We start from the raw sequence: 25,988 nt of genomic DNA, 5'->3' as shown, positions 1-25,988 counted from the left end.
CATGCTGAAAGACTAGACAATGAGAAAATCTTGAAGCCAGCAAGAGAAAAACAACTTGTCACAAGATTAACAGCTGACTTATCAACAGAAACAGTAGAGATCAGAAGGCAGTGGGACAATATGTTCAAAATGATCAAAGGAAAAAACAAAACAAAACAAAACTGTTGGTCAACAGCAGTTGACTATATCCAGCAAAGCTGTCTTTCAAAAATAAGGTTAAATAAGGACATTTGCAGATAAGTAGAAGCTGCGAGAATTGTTGCTGGTAGACTCACCTTACAAGAAATACTAAAGGAAGTTTTTCAGGCTGAAAAGTGATCCAAACAGTAATTTGAATCTACACCAAAAAAATCAAAGAGCAACAGTAAAGATAATTGTACAATAGTCATTTTTCTTCTCTCTTTTGTTGACTGATGTAAAAAGCAATTGTATAAAACTGATGTATTATTGAACCTATAACATGAATTGTAGTGTATATTTTCCATAACAGCACAGAGGAGGTGGGTGGAAGCAAATGGAAATGATTCCAGGTGGTAATTTGAATCCACAGGAATGAATGAAGAAAGCCAGAGTGATAAGAATTCATATTAATAAAACTTAGAAAAATATAATTACTGTGCTTCTCTTAGCTTCTTTAAGAGATGTAAAATTAAGTAAAGTAATAATTATAACAGTGTATTTTGGGGTTTGTAATGTTTATAAATGTAATATGTATACAACAATACCTCAAAAAGAGAAGAAAGGGAATAGAGCTACATAGGAATAATGTTTCTATAGCTCATTGGAATTAAGTTAGTATAAATATGAAACTATTTCTGATTAGATGTTTATGGTAAGTCCTAGAGTAGCCACTAAGCAAATCACTCAAAGTAGTGAATGAAGTTCATTAAAGAAATTAAAATGCTGCAGCATAAAACATTCACATAATGCAATGATAGCAGTAAAGAAGTAGAGCAAAAGGCATGAGACATATAGAAATAAGTAAAATGGCATATGTAAATCTGCTATGTCAATTAATAAGATTGGATTTAAAAATGTGAATGAAACATTCTAGTCAAAAGTTGGAGATTATAAAAGTGGATTAAGAATGGATTTAAAAATGTGAATGAAACATTCTAGTCAAAAGTTGGAGATTATAAAAGTGGATTAAGAAACTAAAAAGGTAGAAGTAGATTGAAAGCAAAAGGAATTTAAAACCCATATAATGCAAATAGCAACCAAAAGAGAGGTGGAGTGGGTTTTTGATGTTGGACAAAATGGGTTTTAAGACAAAAATTGCTACTAGAGACAAGACATTTTATATTGATTTATATTTATATTGATTGCCAATCCCTTAAAGTAAAACAATTTTAAACATAGATGCATTTAACAACAAAGCTCCCAAATACATGAAGCAGAAATCTGCCAGAAATGAAGGAGGAATAGACAATAATGGTTGAAGATTTAACACCCAACTTTCAATAATGGATAGAACTAGGCAGAAGGTAAATAGGAAACAAGATTTGAACAACGCCATAAACCAACTAGATCTAACAACTACAGAACACTCTGTTCAACATCAGGAAATGTATTCTTTTTACAAAAAATTTTATTTACTTATTAGAGAGACAGAGTACAAGTGGGTCGGAGGGGCAGAGGGAGAGGGAGAAGCACTCTTTGCTGAGCAGGGAGTTTGACATGGGGCTTGATTCCAGGACCTCACGATCATGACTTGAGCTGAAGGCAGATGCTTAACCAGCTGAGCCACCCAGGCAACCCCTAGAAAATATATTCTTAAGTGCAGATGGAATATTCTCTTCCAGGATAGACTTTATGCTAGGCTATTAAAAAAAAACAAAAAACATAAATTTAACAGGCTAAGAATAATACAAAGTAAGTTCTATAACTACACTGGAATGAAATTAGAAATTAATAACAAAAGAATTTGAGAAACTCTTAAATACGTGGAAATTAAACAATACACTCCTAAATAATGAATGGGTCAAAGAAGAAATCAAAAGGGGGAATTTATACACGGAGATGAGCAAAGATGAAGATACAATATAACAAAATGTGAGATGCAGCTAAAGTTGTATTTAGAGGAAATTTTATAGCTATAAATACCTTTATTTTTTAAAAAGGAACATCTCCGGGATGCCTGGGTGGCTCAGCAATTGGGCGTCTGCCTTTGGCCCAGGGCATGATCCCAAAATCTGGGATCGAGTCCTGCATTGGGGTCCTTGCATGGAGCCTGCTTCCCTTGGCCTGTGTCTCTGCCTCTCTGTGTGTTTCTCATGAATAAATAAAATCTTTAAAAAAAAAAAAAATCTCATGAATACTTTAACCGTCTGTCTAAAGGTACTAGAAAAAGAAAAGCAAATTAAACCTAAAATAAAAAGGAAATAACAAAGATTAGGGCAGAAATGAAAATGAAATAGAAAATAGAAGAATAGAGAAAAATCAATAAAACCAAAAACTAGTTCTTTGAAAAGACTAACAAAATTAACAAACCTTTAGCTAGATTGACCAAGGGAAAAAGAGTTTATTAGAATCAGAAATGAAAAGACATTTCTGCTGATCTTACAAAATAAAGGATTTTTTTTTTTAATTTTATTTATTTATGATAGTCATACAGAGAGAAAGAGAGAGAGGCAGAGACACAGGCAGAGGGAGAAGCAGGCTCCATGCGCCGGGAGCCTGATGTGGGATTCGATCCCGGGTCTCCAGGATCGCGCCCTGGGCCAAAGGCAGGCGCCAAACCGCTGCGCCACCCAGGGATCCCCAAAATAAAGGATTTTAAAAGAACACTGTGAACAGTTTTATGCCAGTGAATTAGACAACTTTGATGAAATGGGCATATACTTAGAAATACACAAACTACTGAAACCAAGTCAAGAAGAAATAAATAATCTGAATAAACTGTATCCAAGAATAGGGATTAAATTACTAATAAACTGACAGGGATGCCTAGCTGGCTGAATGGGTGGAGTGTGTGACTCCTGATCTTTGGTTGTTGGGGTAGAGATTACTTAAAAATAAAATCTTAAGAAGGAGAAGGAAAAGAAAAAAACAAACTACTGACAAAGAAAATCCTAGATTGAAGTGGCGTCACTGGAGAATTTTACCAAACAGTTTAAGAATTAACCAATTCTTTAGAAACTCTTCCAGTAAATAGAAGAGGGGGAATGCTTTTCAACCCATTCTTTGAGGCCAGTATTCTCCCATTTCAAAACTAGATAACAACATCACAATAAATTTACAGATTAATAGTATCTCATGCATATGGACAACGGTCCTCAACAAAATGCTAGCAAACCAAATCTTAGCCACATAAAAATTACTATATACCATGACCAAGTGAGATTAATCCAGGAGTGCAAGGTTGGTTTAACATCTGAAAATCAGTGTCATATACAATATCAATAGAATAGAAACCAAAATCCCCTAATCATCTTGATAGGTGAAAAAAAAAGCATGTAACAAAGTCCAACAGTCTTTCATTATAGTACTCAACAAACTAGGAATTGAAAGAAACTTCTTCATCCTGATAAAAGGTATCTACAAAAACCCACAGCTAAATTCATATGTAATGGTGAAAGACTGATGCTTTCTTCTAAGATTAGAAACAAGTCAAGGATGTCTGCTCTCACTAGTTTTTTTTTTTTAAGATTTAATTTTTTTTAAAAGATTTATTTGTTTATTTGAGAGAGAGCAAGAGCAAGTATCAAGGAGGGGCAGAAGAAGAGAGAAACTCAGACTCCATGCTGAGTGTGGAGCCTGAAACTGGGCTTGATCTCACAACTCTGAGATCAGACCCAAGCTGAAACCAAGAGTCAGATGCTTAACTGACTGTGGTACCCAGGCCCCCGTCGCTAGTTTTTGTTTGTTTTTTTGTTTTGTTTTGTTTTGTTTTGTTTTTTTGCTAGTTCTATTCAGCATGATACTGGAGGTTCTAGACAGGGCAGTTAAGCAAGGAAGGGAGGTGGGGAAAGCATCTGATTGGAAAGGGAGAAATAAAATAACTTCATATATAAGATGATTTTGAATATAGAAAATCCTAAAGAATCCATTAAAAAACTATTAAAACCAATGACTTTAGCAAGGTTGCAGGATACAAGATCAATATACAAAAAATGAGTTCTATATACCAGTATTCAACAATCTGAAAATGAAATTAAGAGAATCCTAGCAACTATTGGCTGAAACAAGACAGATTGTACTTCGTATTGTTTGCAATTTAAAAGAAAGAAAATTCCTTATAATGAGAAGGTAAAGTGTAAAGTTAAGAAGAATATAAAGCCAAGGGCAGAACACTGAAGAATGCCACTATTTAATGGACAGGCAAAGGAAGAAAGTTTACCAAATAAACTTTGGAATAGGAATACCAAAGAAAAAAAATACAACAGGAGAAAACTGTTTCATGAAAATGAAGGGATAAGAAATTGTTGGGCAGTGTGGGTGGCTCAGTGGTTTAGCGCCGCCTTCAGCCCAGGGTGTGATCCTGGAGACCCAGGATCGAGTCCCACGTCGGGCTCCCTGCATGGAGCCTGCTTCTGTCTCTGCCTGTGTCTCTGCCTCTCCCTCTCTGTGTCTGTCATGAATAAATAAAATCTTAAAAAAAAAAAAAAAGAGTCCAATACTTAACTGAATGAGCCACCCAGACACCCCAAGGTTAAAAATTTTGTTTTTCAAAGACACTGTCAATAAATTGAAAAGATAATCCACAGACAAATCATATATTTCCTAAAGGATTTATGTCCAGAAAAATAAGTAACACAACAGTAACAATAAAAAGAAAATCCAATTTTAAAATGAGGAAAGGATTTGAATAGATATTTCTACAAAGAAAATGTGCAACCGTCTAACACATGAAAAGATGTTCCACATTATTAGTCATAGTGAAATTCAAAATTCAAAAGCAAAATTATAAGCCACTAGGATGGCTGTAGTTTTAAAAAATAGTAACAAGTGTCAGCAAGGATATGGATAAATTGGAACTCTCCTATATTGCTAGTCGGGATGCAGAATGGAGAGCTGCTTTGGAAAATACTTTGGAAGTTCCTCCAAAAGGTAAATACAGGAAATGTGTACATGAATATTTATAGCACTATTATGCACAGTAGCCAAAAAGTTGAAATAACCCAAACATCTATCAAGTGATGAATGAATAAACAGATTATGGTGTATGCATGCAATAGAATATTAAGGAGTTAAGAATGAATGAAGTATTGATACCTAATGACAACATGGATGAACTTTAAAAACATTATGCTAAGTAAAAGAAGCCAGATTCAAAAGGCTAGCTATTTTATTTATTTATTTTTAAAGATTTTATTTATTTATTCATGAGAGAGAGAGAGAGAGAGGCAGAGACACAGGCAGAAGAAGAAGGAGGCTCCATGCAGGGAGACCGATGTGGGACTCGATCTAAGATCTCCAGGAACAGGCCCTGGGCTGAAGGTGGCGCTAAACTGCTGAGCCACGTGGGCTGCCCAAAAGGCCATATATCTATAATCTCATTTGTACTAAATGTCCATAGAGACAAAAAGTAGCTTAATAATTTTTTTTTAGCTTAATGATTAACAGGAGTTGGAGAGGTACAGGGAAATAGGCAATGACTACTAATGGTTAGGAGAAATCTATTTGAGGTGATGGAGATTGTGGAACTAGATAATGATTACACAATTTGTTTTTTTGTTTTTTTTTTTTAAATTATTTTTTATTGGTGTTCAATTTGCCATGATTATACAATTTGTAAATATGCTAAAGCCTTCTGAATTATATACTTTTATTTCATTTTGAAAGAGCTTGTGCCCATGCGAGTGGGGGGAGCAGAAGAAGGAGAGAGAGAATCTTAAGCAGGCCCCATGCTCAGCACAGAGCCATGTGGGGGTTGATCTCACGACTCTGATATCATGGCCTGAGTCAAATTTTTTTTTTTTTAAGATTTTATTTATTTACGAGAGACACAGAGAGAAAGGGAGGCTCCATGCAGGGAACCCGATGTGGGACTCGATCCCGGGTCTCCAGGATCACGTATGTCCTGGGCCAAAGGCGGCGCTAAACCGCTGAACCACCAGGGCTACCCTCATGGCCTGAGTCAAAATCAAGAGTTGGACATTTAACCAATTCAGCTGCCCAGGCGCCCCTGAATTATGTACTTCTAAGGGTGAATTATTATATTCTGATTATATTTCAGTTTTTAAAGTCAATAGTAAATGATTGAGTTACTACTTTGAAGACTTCTATTTCCAGTAGTGATGGAGTAGCAGTTCAGACCAATAGTCCCACAAAATACATGTAGGAAAGTTAAATGGAATGTATATATTATATAGAATAGGTCTTAAAAAAAAGAATATGTAGCTCTAATATGATACAGAATTTAAATTAAAATGTAATCTTACTGAAGTCTTTGGATATCCAACAAGATTACTAAGAATTACTGGGAGACAGAAGAGAGTGGAGGCCTAGGGAGATGAGCTTAATGTTTGGAGCTACTTTTTCTTTCTTTTTTTTTTTTCTTTTTTAAGATTTTTAAAATTTATTCATGGGAGACAGAGGCAGAGACATAGGCAGAGGGAAAAACAGGCTCCCTGTGGGGAGCCTGGTTCAGGACTTGATCCCAGGACCCCAGGATAATGACCTGAGCCAAAGGCAGATGCTCAACCACTGAGCCGCCCCGGTGCCCTGGAGCTACTTCTTTTGGGGCTTTTATGAATTCTGGAGGGAACAGCTGACAGCCACTCAAGATTAGGAGACAGAGATTAGAAAACAGGGTCCACTAAACTGATGGACCTCATGAACAGCCACCCAGCTTTGGGTTTGGTCTTTGGATGTTGGCACTCTAGGAATATAGGTAAAAGGATTGTGAAGTAAAATCTTTTATGAGGACTGGAGCTTAGTTTTGAATAATATTGGTCTCTGAAATTGGATTGAGTGGATTCCAGTGCTATGCTCCAAAGATCCTGGTGGAAGCAAGCAAATATCTTTCTTAGAGCAAAAAGTCACATAAGTTTCAAATTATATCTACAGCAATACTTTGAAAATAGAATATTTGGTAAACAATAAAGTAACCAGGTATATATCACCAGGCACTTGGATATACTAGACTACATGAACACAAACCATTACACACACGCATACATGGCCTTATAGGAGTCAGGGAAGCCAGAAGACCACTTAATGATGTCTTCTAAAGGATAAAAGAAACTGCAAATGTGGAATTCTGTGTGTAACAAAAATATACTGAAAGAATGAAATGGCAAGACTGGCTGTCCTTGCAATGTTCCTGATCTTAGCAGGGAAAGCATTCAGTCTTTCACAGTTAAAAATGATGCTAACTTAGGGTTTATGTAAATGCCTTTTTATCTAGTTGAGAAAATTCCCTTATGTTCCTGGTTTGATGAGTGGTTGTACCAGAAATTAATGATGTATTGTGTCAAATGCTTTGTCTACATTTATTTATTGAAATGATTATGATTTTCTTTTTGAAGTCTTTACGTGTAAATTATATTGATTGCTTTTTTTTTTTAAGATTTTATTTATTCATGAGAGACACACACAGAGAGAGAGAAAGGCAGAGACACAGGCAGAGGGAAGCAGGCTCCATGCAGGGACTCTATTCCGGGTCTCCAGGATCACGCCCTGGGCTGAAGACTACGCTAAACCCAGGGCTGAATGAAGACGGCGCTAAAACCACTGAGCCACCAGGGCTTTTCAAATGCTAAACCAACCTTGCCTTTCTGTGATAAACCCCACTTTGCTAAAATTTTATTTAGATATTTTTTTATATGTTTTCATGTAGGAATTGGTTTATAGTTTTCCTTTTTTTGTAATGTTTTTGTCTGGTTTTGTTATCAGGATAACATTGGCTTCAGAATAAATTGGGGGGATCCCTGGGTGGCGCAGCGGTTTAGCGCCTGCCTTTGGCCCAGGGCGTGATCCTGGAGACCCGGGATTGAATCCCATGTCAGGCTCCTGGTGCATGGAGCCTGCTTCTCCCTCTGCCTGTGTCTCTGCCTCTCTCTCTCTCTCTCTCTCTCTCTCTCTCTCTCTCTCTCTGTGTGACTATCATAAATAAATAAAAATTTAAAAAAAATAAATTGGGAGGTATTTCCTCTGGATCTTCAATTTTTTAAGAGATGTTTTTGTAGAACGTTTATTTCTCTTTTTTGGTCAGTTTGGTGAAGTCTTTTTTAGCCTCTGGTTTTCTTTGTGGAAATGTTTTCAACTACAATTTCTTTGGTGGATGTAGAGTTGTTCAAGTTACCTGTTTCTTCTTGAGTGAGTTTAAGTAGTTTGTGTCTCTGAAGGAATCTGTTCTTTTCACCTAAGTTAATGAATTTTGGGGAATAAGTTAATATTCTCTTAAACCTTTAATAATCTGTAGAATTGTAATGATACAACCATTCTCATTTCTGATATTGGAAATTTTTGTCTTTTGAATTTTTCTTCTGATCAATAAAAATGCAAAGCTCTAATGAAAATGATTTTCTTAAAGAACCAGCTTTTGGTTTCATTGACTTTTTATTGTTTTTGTTTTCTTTCATTGATTTATGATCTGGTCTTTATTACTTAATCTTCTGCTTACTTGGGGTTTAATTTGCCCTTTTTCTAGGTTCTTACAGCAGAAGTTGAGGTTATTTTTTTAAAAAATTGGTTATATTTTATTTGAGATCTTCTTTTCTAATCGGCATTTAGTAGTATGTATTTCCTTCTAAATATTGCTTTAGCTACATTCATAAATTTTGATGCATTGTATTTTCACTTTCATATTGTTTAAATATGTTTTTTAAATTTCACTTTTAATTTTTTTTATCACCCGTTGGTTATTTAGAAATGTGGTACAGAGTTTTAAATAGTTAGAGATTTTTCCAGATAGCTTTCATTTCTTGATTTCTAACTTCATGTGGTCAGATACCAAATTTTGTGTGATTCCAATCCTTTTAAATTTATTGAGACTTGTTTTTCTCTCCCAGAATATATTCTCCTTTAGCCGTTTTTCTCTGTTCTGTGTTGAAAAGTGTGTATTCTATTATTGTAGTGTGAAGTTCTCTACATGTCATTTAGATCGGGTTGGTTGATAATGTTCATATCTTTCATATCCTTCCTGATTTTCTGTCTACACTCAATTGTTGGTGTTGAAATCTCTGACTATATTTGTGAATTTATATCTTTCTCCTCTTTGGTCTGTTAGTTTTTATTTTATATATTTTAAAGCTTGTTAAATATTTAGGATTGTTTTTTCTCTTGGTGCATGGATCTAGCAATATTCTTAGTTCAGCAGTTTATTAATATAGCCACTCTAACTTCTTCTTTAAGTAGTATTACAACGGTTTATCTTTTTCTGTCTTTTCTCTTTTAACTTCTCTATTTATAGTGGTTGCTTTTGGGTATTAATTTAGTTGAGTCTGTTGAGAAACAAAATCCAATTAGACTGTATCTTTTTATTTAGGTGTTTAGACTGCTTATATTTAGTGTGATTATTGATATGGTTGGGGTTTTTTTTAAGATTTTATTTTTAAGCAATCTCTGTACTCATTATGGGGCTCAAACCCATAACCCCAAGATCAAGAGTCACATGCTCTATTGACTGAGCCAGCAAGGCACCCCAATGTGGTTAGTTTAAACCTACTATCTTGGCTGTTTTCTTTTTATCCTAGTTTTAGTCACCTTTCTCTCTTTTTCTGCCTTCCTTTAAATTATTATTATTATTATTTTATTATTTATTCATGATAGTCATAGAGAGAGGAGAGAGAGGCAGACACAGGCAGAGGGAGAAGCGGGCCCCATGCCGGGAGCCCGATGTGGGACTCGATCCTGGGACTCCGGGATCGCGCCCTGGGCCAAAGGCAGGCGCTAAACCGCTGAGCCACCCAGGGATCCCCCCTTTAAATTATTTTTTGATCCATTTTCTGTTCTTTGTTGACTTATTACACCTCTTCATTTCATTTATTTGTTTTTATAGTTGCTTTAGGGTTTATAGTATATACCTGATATTTCATGGAAGGGCCAGTAGTTTTTGCCATGGCCAACAAGCAAGCCAGGTCTTGAAATGAAAACAGTTTTGTTTTGTTTTGCGTAAGGGCCATGTCATTGCTTCAAAGCCCAGGAGCCTCTTTTATGATTCTTCTTTCCAAATGTGCTTCAGACTCAAAAAATATCTCTACCACAGATATTTTGAACACCATTAGATCCGTGAGGCCTAAGGGCTGGATGGCAAAGTGTCCATTATGTAATGCAGTCTCGGTCTTTCTGTTGCTTTGGCCCTCCTTAGCTATTGTTAGTCAGTAAACATGTTGCAGCTACATACCCACGTTTTGTAATGTTGCTTTTGGAATCTAAAGGCATACTCAGCAGATCTTTTCTTAGTGGTCTGGGTTGCAAGGTGCAACCTGATGTTTACATTCAACATACTCTAGACTTTTAACCACCAGAAACTTGACTGATGTGGTAGGCTCCTATAGTTTTTTTGTTTTTTTTTTTAAATTATTTTCCATACTCTGGCATACATGTATCATACCAGGGTATCTAATCCAAGGCATATACTGTCTGTTCTTCAGATCCTGTCAGCATGAGAATATCAACAAAGTGGATCAATATAATGTTCCATGAGGTGTTAAGATATTGGGTTCTTGTAGGCTAAGAGTCAGCAGACTTTTTCTCTAAATGGCCAGATAGCAAATATATTAGCTTTTATAGGCCAAATGGTCTCTGTTGCAACTACTATACTTTGCTGGTATGGTATAAAAATAACCATAGACAATGTGTAAAAGAATAGATAAGACTGTATTGTAATAAAGCTTTACTTACAAAAACAAGTGGTGGACTGGATTTGACCTGTGGGTCATAGTTTGCCCAACCCTGCTATAGACTAATCTCCAGCTTAGAGTTGATATAACCTCACGGCAATATACTAAATGGACTGCTCTCATTCGCTCTCCTCCTCCTCCTTTCTTCTTCTTTCTTCTTTTTTCTTCTTCTTCTTCTTCTTCTTCTTCTTCTTCTTCTTCTTCTTCTTCTTCACAGCATGTGAGCGAGTGCTGGGGGGGAGGGGCAGAGGGAGAGAGAATTCCAAGCTCAGTGGGGTTCAGTCTCACAACCCAGAGATCATGACCTGAGCCAAAATCAAGAGTCAGGTGCTTAACTGACTAAGCCACTCAGGTACCCCTATGTACTGCTCTCTTTATCAGGTAAAAGCAAAATGCTTCTGATTTTCTCTGTTTATTAGGGTAGAAAAGAAAGTGTTAGCAAATTAGTATCTACATGTCATGGAATTAATTGATTGTTCCATATGGAGATTGTGTTTGGAAAAACACGTGAAATTGGAAGCCACAGTAATCTGTTATCCTCTACTATACTTTCATTTTGGAGCCTTAAACTGGAGAGTTAAGTGGGTGTGTAGTAGGAATCAGTATCTGTGCATATTTTAATAAGCCTTGGATGGTGAAACTGATTTCTACATTTACCATAACGATTAATATTTTGATGATGTTTCAGTAGGGGAAGCTCCATGGCTTCCATTGGCCTGTCCTTCTCTAATAGTTCTAGTTTGATAGGTCTGACAGTCAGTGTTGGCTGCCAAAATATCTGTCCATTAATGTATACAGTCAAGATCTAGAAAATTAACCTTTAATTTGAGGCAGGGGACTATCCAACTTGATATATCAAGAGATGAATTCTGTTAGAAAGTACGTATATTGTTTGACTTCCGTAAGTCCCCACTCTGACCTGTAGTCTGTAATGGTATCCTGGATCAGCAGGTATCCAGACAGCAGACACTGGGAAAATGGGGGAAAATCTGGGATTGTTTTAAGAAAGATAGAGAAAGGGACACCTGGGTGGCTTAGCAGTTGAGCATCTGCCTTCGGCTCAGGGCATGATTCCAGAATCGCCGGATCAAGTCCCACATCGGGCTCCCCACGGGAGCCTGCTTCTCCCTCTGCTTATGTCTGCGTCTCTCTTTAAAGATTTTATTTATTCATGAGAGACACACAGAGAGACAGACAGAGACATAGGAAGAGGGAAGAGAAGCAGGCTCCATGCAGGGAGCCCCATGCGGCACTCAATCCTGGGATTCCGGGATCACACCCTGAGCGGAAGGCCGATGCTCAACCACTGACCACTCAGGAGTCCCTAAAATTTTCTTTAAATGCAGATGAACCCTGCATAATATTTTCTATAGTCTCTGTTGGTTTTCCTTTTTTTTTTTTTTTTTTCCTAAATAAAGTTACTTTATTTTGGAATCTGGCTAATAGTTATTTGATAGACATTACTTTTCAGGCCCTTTTTTCTGTTACTTTTGGTTTCTTTTCTCTTTCTGACCTTGTGACCCCTTTCCCCACAGTCTAGCATGAATTTTTTCTATAATTTTTGGAAGTCTACAGATGTTCTGCTATCCATCATAGGGTGAATATGTTAAGCTAAACACTGTGTCTTACTTTTACCCTTTTTGTTTTCTTTTTAAAACATTTCATCATGGGGAAATTTTAAATAGCTGCAAAGTAAACAGAATAGTATAATGAACTCTTATGTACCTGTCACCCAACTATAGTAACTATGTCAACATTTTGCCATTCTTGTTTCATCTGTATCCCCACCCACTATCCACTCACCTACTTGATAATTACCTCTGTGGTTCTTTCTTTAAGGAAAAAAAAAATATTTATTTGAAAGAGACAGAGCATGAACAGGGAGGAGAGGGAGAAGAGGGAGAGGATTCCCAGGTCCTGCTCAATCCTAGGACCCTGGGATCATGACCTGAGCTGAAGGCAGATGTTTAACCCCCTGAACTACCCAGGCACCCTGGTGCTCTTTCTTTTTTAAGGGGAATTTGCACATGTTAAAATGCATGAATCTTTGCTGTGTGGTTTAGACACATGGATACATTTGTATAAGCCATTCTGTTTTGAAGTGTAGATTTTATTCAGGTATGGCAAGGCCAACAGATCAGGAGACAGCTGCCACTGAAAAAGTAGTTACACTCAGATCCCAAGAGAAGGGTGCACACTACACCATCCAGGGCCATGTGGGGAAGTACTGGTATTGGTCAGGAGGTAAAGAAGTGTGTTTGGCTTCTTTTAGTACAGTGTCATATCATAGGTCTTTCTTATGCTTTTGCCAGGAAAGAACTGGAGAGGCAGCGTAAGCACGTTTGGCTGGGTTGGGTACTTATAGCAGTCTCTGGATATAGGGCTGTTCTTAGTTGTGTGATACCTGACCCTGGGGTGATTCAGGCTGGGGGATAGTGGCCCTGAGTTTGGGAGCCCCATAGAGAAGGTAAAGTATGGGATTTGGATTAGGGGATTTGCTTCTGAAAAACACTCTTGCAAGTGAGTGGTTTGGTATCTCTTAGGAATTTGATAGCCCTGGGAAGGGCCACCCTGTAGGGTCAGAGCAAGGCCCCAAGATATCAAAGTATCAAAACACAGAATTATAAGAAAAAAACTAATACATACCTGTATCACAATATTACAATATATCCATCTCCCCAGGAAGTTCTTTTGTATCTCTTCCCAATCTCTGTACCACCTCTAGGCAACCGCTGGTTCTGAATTTTTGCTCTCTAGTTATTTTAAATTTTGTTTGTTCTAGAACTTTATATAAACAAGATTATATAGTGTGACTCTTGTGTTTGGCTTCTTTTAGTACAGTGTCATGTCACAGGTCTCTGTAGTTTGATCCTTTTTATTGCTGAGTAGTAGTCATTGTATAAACATGCCACAGTCTGTCCATTCTCCTGCTGATATTAGCTTGTTTCCAGTTTGGGGTTATAAGGTTACTACAAGCATTTGTCTTTTGTTGACATGTTTTCATTTCTCTTGAGTAAATATTAGCAGTTGAATTTGCCAAATCAAAAGTAAGGTACATGTTTGAGTCTTTTAGAAACTACCAGTTTTCTAAAGGAGTTGTACCATTTTACATTTCCACAAGCAATGTGTAAGAGTTTCTTCTATGTTCTCATCAACATTTAGTGTTGCTGATCTTTTTAATTTTATATTTGCTTTTATTATTTAAAAAAGTTTCACAAAACTCTAAATAAAATACATTTTTCTGTTTTCTTTGACACCTTTTTTTTTAGGATAAACACTAGGTTATACAGTCTTTTTTCCACCTGTGTAATTTTATAGACAGTTTCTCAGTTGACTAAGAATGGTAGTCTATTTGGCAGTTGCCCCACAAGGCAAATAAATTTCCTAATCTCTGTCTTTCTCAAATACACACACACCTCAGTAAGTAAAATACAAGACAGAATGTGATACATGTTCCAAAAGAGATAAATAAAAAGTACCATTTTTAGGCCCCATGGCCTTAAAGGACATACAAGCTTTTGACAGGTGATGATCTAAGAAAGTGTTTTAAAAAAAAAAAAAAAAAGTAGGTTTTTAGTATCATACAATTAATCTCATTCAGTCATAATTTAGTAACAAATTATGTTCATTTAGATGGAACTGACCAGAAATTTCTCTTATATGTTCCAAAATCTGTTTCTCCAGATATTTGGGGCATCATTGAATGTCTGTACCTCCAGAATTTTGTTTCTGCTCAAAGCATTGGTACTGTGGTATTATGATATGCTTTGGAGGTTAGAATGGTACCCTCATTTTACATCTTCGTAATGACTGTTCTGGTATTCTCTTTCGCCATTTGCCTTTCTCTTGACTCTTCTTTCTCCTCTTCATTGAATTTTTTCATTCCACCTATAAATGTATTCAAGTCTCCCTCCTCCACCACATGATAGGGGAAAAATAATTATTTCTCTCGGTCCTAGTCTGTCAGGCTGTCATCCTGGTTTTCTTTAACTGTGGTAGTGTTATTGCACTGCTTCTCTCTCTTACCGTCAACAGTTTTTAGCCTCTTGCAGGTTGAATTTTGCCTTCAGCCACTCTTCTGAAACTGTTTTATAACAAGTCAGCAACCATCCCTTAGCAATATATCTAATAATCTTTTTTTTTCCGAGTTCAGACTGTCTTTGGCCTGTGCACAGGCATTGTTACCCATATTCTTTTTTATGGATGGTCTCCCCTTCCTAGGCTTCTGAGGCTCTTTCCTCTTCTTATTCTGTCTTCCTGAATCCTTGTCCTCCCTTTAAAGGTAGTGTTTGCCAACGATTTGCAAAAGTTCTTTCCCTAGTTATCCCATCCCAACCCTTCCTTTCAGATGCAAACCTTTCTGTTTCTCCAGCTCTCACTCTTCCATTCTTTCATTGCTTATTAAACATGCCTCATTATCACTGCAAGTTTGATATCTTTAAAATGTCTCCATTTTTTTTTTTTTAAATCAAACCTGAGTTTCTTCCAGTGTCTTTGCTGGCAGCACCCTTGTCTTTCCAGTCATCCACACTTAAAACCTTGACATTTTCTTTAATTTTTTTTCATTTTTGTTTCCTAGTTAATTGCCAGGTCTGCTAGTTTTAACCCCTTTAATATCACTCACCTCTTCATTCCTGCTGTCACTATCCTAATTCAGGCCCTCATATCAGCCAGTCTTTTGCAATGACTCCCTAATGAATTCTCTCTAAGGTAGATTTGTAGAAAGAGCATGGGCTTCGCACTCTTGTTAGACCCAAGTGCTAATTGTGAAGATGGCACTTACCAGCTGTCTGATTTATAGCAGATTATTTAACCTCCATTTACAGATGAAAAAATTCAGACACTGAGAAGTTAGTCATTCCTGCCTTATGAAGTACCATATTTTGAGGGATAAATGGGACAAAGTGTACCTATGAAGAAAGCACTGAGAAAATATTGTCTTCCTGCTTTTAATCTCTTTAAAACCTTAATATTCCTTAAGCATAGCTTTAATCATATTGGTCTCTTGCTTTTCAGTGTTTCTCCACTAACTTGTTCATAATTTTTAGCCTAATATTTCCAACTGTTTGTTAATTTGCTTCAACTCCCATTCCTGACCTTATTTCTTCCTACTCTTCATAAACATCCTTTTAAGCCAAACAAAACCAATATTAATGTCCAGTGGGAAAGTGGTTAAGAATATGAGTTCTAGTGTCAGGCTACCTGGGTTTAAATCCTAGTTCATTTACTTTGGACAAATTACTTAGTTTCTGTATACCTTAGTTTCATTTGAAAAGATAGGGATAATTATAGTGCCTCCTGCACTGGGTTCTCGGGTGAAACGAGATCATGTATATAAGCCCTTGTGCCTGGTACATTGAGAACAGCCACTGTTAGTAGGATTAGCGGAGGTAGTAGTAGTAGTTGTTGTTTATGCTCTTAATATTTGCATCTCATTTCTACCTCCAGGCTCACATTCTTTTCTCTGCATGAAATGTATGAAATGTAGTTTTTCCAATTTTTACCTATCTAAATTTTAACCCATCTTTAAATATCTTCCCTGGTTTTCTTACCACTCCTGTATCACCACCTTCCCCCTAATTACCTTTCTTCTTTCTTCTTCAGAATTCCTTAACTATTTTAGTTTAGAATGCTTATCTGTCTGTTTCCCTTCAAAAGACTAGAAGTATCTTGAGAGCAGATTGTGCAAATAATTCTTTGTATTTTCTGAAGCACAATATTTTACACAGAATCATGCTAAAAAGTATTTGCTAAGTGAGTATATTAATTCCCTATAAGCAATAACCCTTTGGTTCCAAAAGGTTTACTCTTACTTCTTAGGAGCTTTTGTAAACTTCATTAATCATTGGCTCATAAAAAGTTTAATTTTGTCATGACCCATTATTGGGCTCAAGGAGAGTAATTAAAGAAAAGGCATTGTAGCAAAAGACAGTTATAGCAAAAACAAAACAACAACTGACCAGATGACACTACTTAGAATTCAGTAACTTTTTTTCTTCCTAAAAAAAAAATTGCCTTTCATTTATTATTTTTCCAAATCCACTCTATACCTACTAGTACCTACCATGGTGCCAAATTGAAGTGTGAAGTGAGCATTTGTGGATAACAATGAATCTAAAATATGTTTTACTAAAATAGAAAGGAGATATCGCATAATACGTTAAAATGTGATTTAAATATCTTGTTCAGTTGCTAACATGAGAAATTGTCCTTAGGGAGTGTCACCCTCATGTTGTATGCAGATGGAGTTTTCTCTTGGTAACCATTCCCACAGGTCCTAGGGAAGAAGATAGGGTGGGAGTGGGTGAATCTTTACTTGAGAATTTCTTTCCCACAGTGATTTGGCACAGCTCCATCCTGTTCTTCAGCATAATACATGCCTTGTCTTTGTTAAAAGAGGCTTGTCATTTGCTTTCATGCTTTTAAAAATATTTTGGGTCATTTTGAAATAATTTTAATAGTAAATAGTAAGTGGTATACTATAATTAATTATAAAGAGAGTGTTCCAAGGCCAAGAGATAAATATTAGAAACTTAATATTTAATATAGTCATTTATTTCTTAAATAGGCATTGGTCAACACCTTAAAATGGTAATATTTTTCCATTCAGAATGGCCATACTTGTCCATAAACAGCTAAGATTTTTTTCTTTAGTTATAATACAGAATATTATTTGGGCTTTTTCATAAGGTAAACTTGTATACTTTAGAAGTATGATTTATGTAATCTGTTCAGTTGTCAGGTAGTTTTATCCTTGAGGCCCATATTAAGGATTCCTTTTTTATTAGAGGCCAGTTTTTCCCTACTACTGAGAGGGTGTGGGGAGGGATGGACAGGGGATACAAAACACGACTAATTACTAGACTAGTTGGATAGATTGTGAAGGTTTTTTTCTACTGATTAAAAATTTGGTATTAATACTTTACAAAGATATTTAAATTTTTGTTTTCATATTAAAACCTCAAGGAAATTGAGAGACCAAGTAATCAGCTTGGGCACAGAAGAAATTTAAGAAAATATTATCCCATCTTAGCATTTTCTTCTGAACTTGAAGAACAAATACTTTTTTATGATATGTAGGGTTTTGTGTTTCTGTAACTATTTAGGGAAGCTTTTCTGCTGTAATGGCTGAACATAAGTTGCAGAGATTTAAGCCTTTCCTTATATTAATGTTCTACCTCATTAGCTTCATTGTTAGGGCTTTTACACTTCAGCGATTTAAATAAAATGATCTAACTGTGGTTCTGTTGCCCCCTCTTTCCCTCTGTCTCTTTTTGAGGTCTAGATTATTTCATTTTGTATTTTCATTTAGACTCAGTTGTTAATTCTGTTAAGCCCAAGATGATGATAAAGTGAAACTATTGCATAACTAAATATCTTACCCTACTGAAGCCCACAGATAACAGAATCCATTCGTGAAGATGAAGTGGTCCCTTCTTCAGCTAGTGTTTTATCATTTGTAGTGTTCTTCAGGTGGTCTTCAGAGATCAGGAACTTCATAGCCATACATACGACTATTCTATTGTAAAGTTCAGATTGGTGATTATATAGAAGCTTTCACATATATCCCATGGTATTTATAGCCCTGGAACCCAAATAAGGGAGTTTTGCTTAAAAAAAAAAAAAAAAAAAGCAAGCTATGTTCGTCCTTAAAAGTGTTATCTAAGCATTTTTCAGAAAAAGTAGGAATTATGCAATGATTTTTCAGGCAAAGTCACCTTTGCTTATATTTGCAACTCCTTGCAAATGGTAGACCTATTTAAGCAGTAAGGTTTTTTTCTACATGACTTACTGCCAGATGTGAGCACTCCTTAGCACTCTATACCCCAAGTGCAAGTGAGATGTCTTTGTTAAAAATGTAGAGAAAAAGAAGTTAATTGAGCTTGAGTTCAGGGCAGTGAAGCTGACATGTCATCGTTTTGCATTTTAAAAAAATTGTTCCTAATATATTAATAAATAGCTTTATGAAGATTAATCCGTGTTTGACCCATTTAAATTAAGCAGTGTATTTCATTTTACATAATTTTAGGTATTGATGTAAGATAGTGATACTCATTTCTAACCATTTCTTTTATTTTCCAGCTCACCTGCGACTGGAACCAGCAACTCTGTCAGGGATTGTGGCTTTTATCCTCAGTCTTTTATGTGGAGCTCTGAATTTAATTCGAGGTTTTCATGCCATAGAAAGTGTTTTGCAGGTACTGTGCTGTTTTTGCAATTTCAAGTGACTATGCCTGTTGATTCTACTTGTTACTCAATTGATTTGAATTGATTTGGGTATAGTACAATTTACGGTGTGTGCTCAAACTACCCTAGTCTCCTCTTCCTCTAAGAACAGTGATTTCTAGTTGGCTTCTTTGACTCAATTAGCACGTATTTATTTACTGTTTGCTCTGCAGGAGGCTCTGTTTATAGGTACTCTCAAGATATTTCTGACATGAGCACAACACAGAGCCCAGATTGAATTGGGAGGGGGCAAAGCAGCACATGAATAATTGCCAAGTACGTAGAGTTTGAAAGAAGAATAGTCAGTGTAAGAAGGATAGGAGAAAGAGGCTTTGTGGAGGAGGGGTGAGCTGGATCTAAAAGGATCCTAGTGGACAGAAAGGAATGGAAGAAAGAAGGCATTTAAAGGCAGGTTTTTGTCCCAGTTCTGTGTATTTCCACTTTGTTATCTGTTCTTTTTCCTTTTTGTTGGTGACTACCTGAAACCCTTATTGTTTTCAGATATTGCCAACTACTTTGTTTTCCAGTAGAATTTTTTCCAGAGACCGTGGCTGTCAGAATATTCTAACTTTTTCTCTTTCTTTCTTAAAGTTAAGCACATTTCAGACTGGATAGTTTTCTTTACCTTTGTTTGTACTCACTTTCTCTGAAGTTTTTTTTTTTTTCCTGATACTTCCACATGTAAATTAGTTCTCTGTTTTTGGTCAGCATTAAGCTCAGAATACCATTCATAAAAACCCACTTAGCATACCTTGTATTCTTTTTTAAAATTGCTTGTTAGTTTGGGGAACACTTAGTACCATTCTGAGTACCCTCTGAATGTCCTCAGCTGTTTGAAGCCAATAGCAGAGGAAATCACAGGTTCCAGGCAGTTAAGCTGTCCCTTTGAGTAGGTAGGCAGAGCTTCTCAGGACTTCTCAGTTTCATTTTTCAAACCTCTTAAACCCCCCAGTTAAAGCCCCTCTTCCCTTTGAGACCTAGGACAGCTGGCTACTGTCCTTTGGTGTTCCTGTCCCTATTCCCTAGCCAGGTCAGCTTTATTTCAGCAGGAGTTCAGTTTTGAGCCAGTTAGACAACCTAGACAACCTGCCAAAAAGAAAAAGCAATTTGGAGAAAGCTGATTGGAAAAGTTAATAAATAGGATAGCCTCTTCCTTTTTTTTTTTTTTTTTTTTTTTTTAACTTGATGTAGTGGAAAGATCAGTAGTATAGGTGTGTGAAGAGATGGTTTTTGTGGAGGAAAGAGAGAGAGGGTTGGCTCCATCTCAGCTCCTGATTAGCTCTGTGACCTTGAATAGCTCACTTTACTCTCTAGTCCTCAATATCATTACTTATAAAATGAAGAAGGCTGGATTTGATGAGTATTTTCCAAGTATGGGGCATATTTACCACTAGTTGTACAGTGGATGACTTTAAGTGGTAGAGGAAGAAACATTTTTAATTTAAGAGTTGTATATTTAGTGTATGTTAATGTGTAGTATCTGTATTTGGTAAGATTAATGATAGAGATATAAAATTTTCCTTTTAAAATTAATTTTGATAAAAAGCCAACTTTATATAATTTATTAAGTAAGTAATGGCATAATTAGTATTTGGAGTTGGCAAAAATTGTGAAGATGGTTTTTTGTGGTTAAAAAAATTCTCAGGTTGTTTGAAATTACCAAATTAATAAATAAGGGGAGGGAGCATATCTGAGTAGAGAGAAGTTTTTGTGTTGCAGAGACTTACCATCCCTGACTCAGAAGACTGACCACATGTGGAACCGGGAGCTTAGACCCCCATTACTTTTAAGTTAAAAGTCAGGCAAGGCTGTTGTATCTCAACAAAACCTATTAAAGAAAATGATTTCTTTCAGGCACTCAGATATCTTATCCCTCATCTTCCTGGATTGATCTTTGCTTCCCCCTCCTCTGATTCACAACTTCAAAATAAGGAAAATAGGGATGCCTGGGTGGCTCAGCGGTTGAGCATTTGCCTTTGGCCTGGGGCCTGATCCTGGAGACCCAGGATCGAGTCCCACATCAGGCTCCCTGCATGGAGCCTGCTTCTCCCTCTGCCTGTGTCTCTGCCTCTCTCTCATCTCTCATGAATAAATAAATAATCTTAAAAAAATAAGGAAAGTAGTATAAACTATTATCTTTTCATGCTTTTGAGCTGCTACAACTGGCTGATGCCTGCCTCAATTCCTGAGTGTTTCATGTTTTCCCTCTGAGCAGTAATGTCTTTGCTTCTGCCTCATCGAAGTTGTTGTTTAGGTTTCAGAAGAATAATAATCGAATTAAACTGATTACTACTTACATGTAACTAACTGATGGCTCTGAGATTTCTCAGCCTATTGCTACTTTAAAAAGACATCACAGACCAATGTAACTCATGAACACAGATGGAAAACTCAACAAGATATTAGCAAATTGAATCCAATGATGTATAAAAAGAATTATATACCACAGACAAGGGGGATTTTATTCCACATATGCAAGGCTGGTGCAACACTGGACAAGTAGTTAATGTAATCCATTACATCAGCAGGCTAAAGAAGAAAAATCATATGAACATATCTGTGGATGGAGAAAAAGCATTTGACAAAGTCCAATACGTATTCATGAACCCATCACAAACTAGGAATAAAGGGGAGCTCCCTCAGTTTGATAAAGAACATCGACAGAAACCCTATAGCTAATACCAAACTTGATGAGAAACTAGATGCTTTCTCCCTAAGAACAGGAACAAGACAAAGATTTCCCTCTAATCATTCCTAGTCAACATTGTACTGGGAAACCTAGTTAATGCAGTTAAGACAAGAAAACAGAAGGCATACAGATTGGGGGGAAAAGGAACACTACTGTCTTTATTCATAGATATTCTGATTATGTAGAAAATCCTCAAAATTGACAGATTCCTAGAACTCATAATGATTATAGCATGGTCACAGGATCCAGAGTAAATATATAAAAGTTACTTAATATCAGCAAGGAACAATTGAAATTTGAAATTTAAAAAGCAATACTATTTATATTAGCATCTCCAAAAATGAGGCACTTAATAAATCTAACACAATACATATAAGATCTGTATGAGAAAAACTATAAAACTCTGATAAGAGAAAGATTTAAATAAATGGATAGACATTCAGTATTGTTAAGATGTCACTTCTTCCCAATTTGATCTGTAGATTCAACACAACCCCAGCCAAAATCCCAGAAAGTTATTTAGTAGATATAGACTAAGTGATCCTGTACGGAAAGGCAAAAGACTCAGAATAGCCAACACAATACTGAGGAGAAGGAAATCGAAGGACTGCTACTACCCAACTTCAAGACTTGTCAACCTGTAATAATTAAGACAGTGTGACTGGCAAAACAATAGACAGATCAATAGAACAGACTGGAGTTGCCCAGAAGTACACCCACAAGTATAGTCAATCTTTGACAAAGGAACAAAAGCAATTCAGTGGAGGAAGAATAATCTTTTCAACAAATGGTGCTAAAATAGCTAGACATCCACATGCAAATAATAATAATAAATCTAGACACAGATTTTATACATTTAATAAAAAAAACTTAGCTCAAAATGGATCACAGACTTGAATGTAAGATATAAAACTTAAAAAACCTAACAGGAGAAAACTAAGATGATCTTGGGTTTCATGATGACTTTTTAGATACATCAAAAATATCCGTGAAAGGTTTTGTTTTTTTTTTTTCATTTTTTTAAAAGATTTTATTTATTCATGAGAGACACAAAGAGAAAGAGAGAGAGGCAGAGACACAGGCTGAGGGAGAAGCAGGCTCCATGAAGGGAGCCCGATGTGGGACTCGATTCCGGGACTCCAGGATCACACCCTGGGCTGAAGGCGACGCTAAACTGCTGAGCCACTAGGGCTTCCCTGATCCGTGAAAGTTTAAAAACTTTTGTTCTGTGAAGGGCATTAAGAGAATGAAAAGCATTAAGAGAATGAAAGAGATTAAGAGAAAATATTTGCAGAACGGGTCTGACAAAGGGCTCATGTCCAAAGCATACACAGAACTAAAACTCAGGAGCACAAATAATGCAATTAAAAATTAGACGAAAGAATGGAACAGACACCACACCACGGTAGATATACAGGTGGCAGATGAGCACATGAAAAGATATCCAGGGGATGCCTGGGTGGCTCAGCGGTTTAGCACCTGTCTTTGGCCCAGGGCATGATCCTGGAGTCCCGGGATCGAGTCCCACATCAGGCTGTCTGCCTGGAGCCTGTCTGTCTCTGTCTCTGTCTCTCATGAATAAATAAAGTCTTAAAAAAAAAAAGAAAAGATATCCAACATCATATGTCACTAAGGAATTACAAATTAAAACAATAACATAACACTAAACTCCTATTAGAATGGCAAAATCCAAAACACTGACAAAACCAAATGTTTAGTGAGGATATGTAAATACGAACTCTTCATTCAATGCTGGTGGGAGTGCAGAATGGCTCAGGTGCTTTAGAAGACAATTTGGCTGTCTGTATGATCCAGCAGTCAGGCTTCTAGGTATATTTGCTTAAACGAGTAGGAAATTTATGTCCACACAAAAACCTGCACATGAATGTTTATATCTGCTTTACTCGTAATTTCAAAAAACTAGAAGCAACTAGGATGTCCTTCAAAGGGTAAAAGAATAAACAAACTGGCAAGCTGTACAATGGAGTATTTTCAGTAATAAAAAGAAATCTCTCAAGCCAAAAAAGACATGGCAAAACCTTAAGTGCACATTATTTAATGAGAGAAGCCTGAGAAAACTGCATACTTACATGATTCTAATTATATGACATTCTGGGGAAGGCAAAACTATATAATAGAGACAGTAAGTAAAAGGATGAGTAGTTGCCAGTACTATGGAGGGAGGTAGAACGGGATGAAATCCCATGCTCCATGGAATTTAGGGCAGTGAAACTATTCAGTGTGTTACTGTAATGGTGGTTATGTTATTCTACGTTTGTCAAAACCCAGAGAATGTACAATACAAAGAGTGAACCCTAATGTAAACTGTGGGCTTCAGTTAATGATGTGTCACTGTTGGCTCATCCGTTGTAACGAATGGACCACATTAATGTAAAATGTTAATGAGGAAACTGTGAACAGGGAAAGAGCCAGGTATGTAGGAATTCTGCAGTACACTCTCTGCTTAATTTTCCATAAACCTGTTCTAAGGATAAAAATCTATTAATTGAAACACACACATTCATACCACCCATCAACATTAAAAGAAAGAGCGGGAAGGGAGGAGCCTTCTCCAGCCTTTGGTTTTCATTAGGTGTGGCTCCACTTAGCAGTTAAAGTATAGCTCCTTGTACCCACCCAGCTCCTAGGAAATGGTGGATTGGCTTTCTCTTCTCATGGAACAGCTGAGCTTTCCCCTTCACGCGGGCCAGGAGGGGATGTCAGTGTCCCAGCCTGGGTGGAACCTGGGAATGTGATTCATGTTTTGATGTCAGGTGTAGACTTTTGTGCCCTTTGAGAATAGTGACCATTTTGAGAAAGCCAGTGGAGACCCTCTAACCCTGTACCCACTAGTCCCTCTCAGCTCATCCCCAAGTACCCCCACCAAAGATGATTGGAGAAAATAATATCTTTTAATTTACATTTATTTGTATAAAGAAACTCTTGAACAATAAGAAACTAAAAAATGCAGTAGGAACTGGACAGATGGGCAGCAGGGTAGGAATGAGACTCTTCACAGTATATGCCTTATATGTTATTTTTACTCTTTGAACCATATGACTATATTATTCAGATTTTAAGTAATAAAATGAGTATTTAGTAACACCTGTTATTTAAGCATGAAAAAAAAAAGACAACTTCTGTTAACCCAACCTAATAGGTAGATTTTCAATAACATTTTAGTTGAGTAAAGGTAAATATTTTTGTTGGGGTTAAAGGGAGCCCGAGCACTTTCCCTGGTTTTTGTAGCTTCTTACTTACTGCCTCTTAGAGACCAGTTTCCCCTAGAAGCTTCAAGGTTTTTTGATTGTTTTAAACAGTTCCTTAAAACTGTGGTGCTGGAGTATGAAGGAAACATGGAGTACCTTACAAGTAGGGAAGAAATTAGAGGGCTTTTTTTTTTAAATTAGTAGATCATTATAATTTGGGGACTCAGTAGATGCTTGTATCTTTGAGATGTGTCTTTCTAATGGTTGACATGGAATTCTTTCTTTTTCACTGTTGTCCTAGATTTATTCCAACAGTGTTTCCTTATCACCTGATCCAAGGACCTGTAAACTGGTTGAAATGGGATTTTTAGTTGTCTGGAAACTATGGACACTTAGTTACTTGGTTCCTTTAAGATTGTTTTAAATCTTTGTTCTATCATAGCCACCTGACCTATTCCACATACATTCATCAGTAATTGAGGTTTCTAAAATGGGGACACTTAAAGACAGGAACAAGGAATCAGTACAAAGTTGGGAGGAATATAGTCCACAGTTAGTTTGTCACTCGTAGATAGTTTGAAAAGATTTTCCAGCAAATTCTGATCCTCTAAATGAGAATCACCTAAATGAGAATCACTGCTTTTGGAAATTCATTGGACCAAAAGTAGAGTTTCCTATTCCAGTTATTGGGGATTTTTATATCAATATAGAGGAAAATGTTCTGATAAGTCATGCTTGGAAATATTTTTCCATGTCTTTTTCTAAGAATAATGAATTAGGAGCACTGTGTGGTGTTGGAAATACCTACCTTCTAAGGATTCTGTGTCTTCCTTTTTTTTTTTTTTTTTAACATTTTATTTATTCATGAGAGACATAGGGAGGAGAGAGAGAGAGAGGCAGAGACACAGGCAGAGGGAGAACCAGGCTCCATGCAGGGAGCCCAATATGGGACTTGATCCCAGGACTCTAGGATCACGCCTTGGGCTGAAGGTGGCACTAAACCACCCGGGCTGCCCAGGATTCTGTGTCTTAAAGGATGGAAAGGACAGTAGGTAAACAGAAGGAGAGAATGGA

General features: G+C 36.6%; 1 protein-coding gene across 10 annotated transcripts in view; it reads left to right on the top strand.

Moving 5' to 3' along the window:
- SEC22A (SEC22 homolog A, vesicle trafficking protein) overlaps positions 1-25,988 on the top strand; it is a 69,189-nt gene that overhangs the window by 22,554 nt on the left and 20,647 nt on the right. For all 10 annotated transcript variants that reach the window (XM_041760937.1, XM_041760920.1, XM_041760979.1 and 7 more), the window contains one exon: positions 18,873-18,988. In XM_041760937.1, coding sequence (XP_041616871.1) covers positions 18,873-18,988 — 116 coding nt within the window. The remainder of the gene's footprint in view (positions 1-18,872; positions 18,989-25,988) is intronic.

Source organism: Vulpes lagopus, chromosome 1, assembly GCF_018345385.1.
Source record: "Vulpes lagopus strain Blue_001 chromosome 1, ASM1834538v1, whole genome shotgun sequence".
Classification (NCBI taxonomy): Eukaryota; Metazoa; Chordata; class Mammalia; order Carnivora; family Canidae; genus Vulpes; species Vulpes lagopus.
The sequence above is the reverse complement of the archived record's forward strand: the minus strand, read 5'-3'. Positions and strand labels throughout refer to the sequence as shown.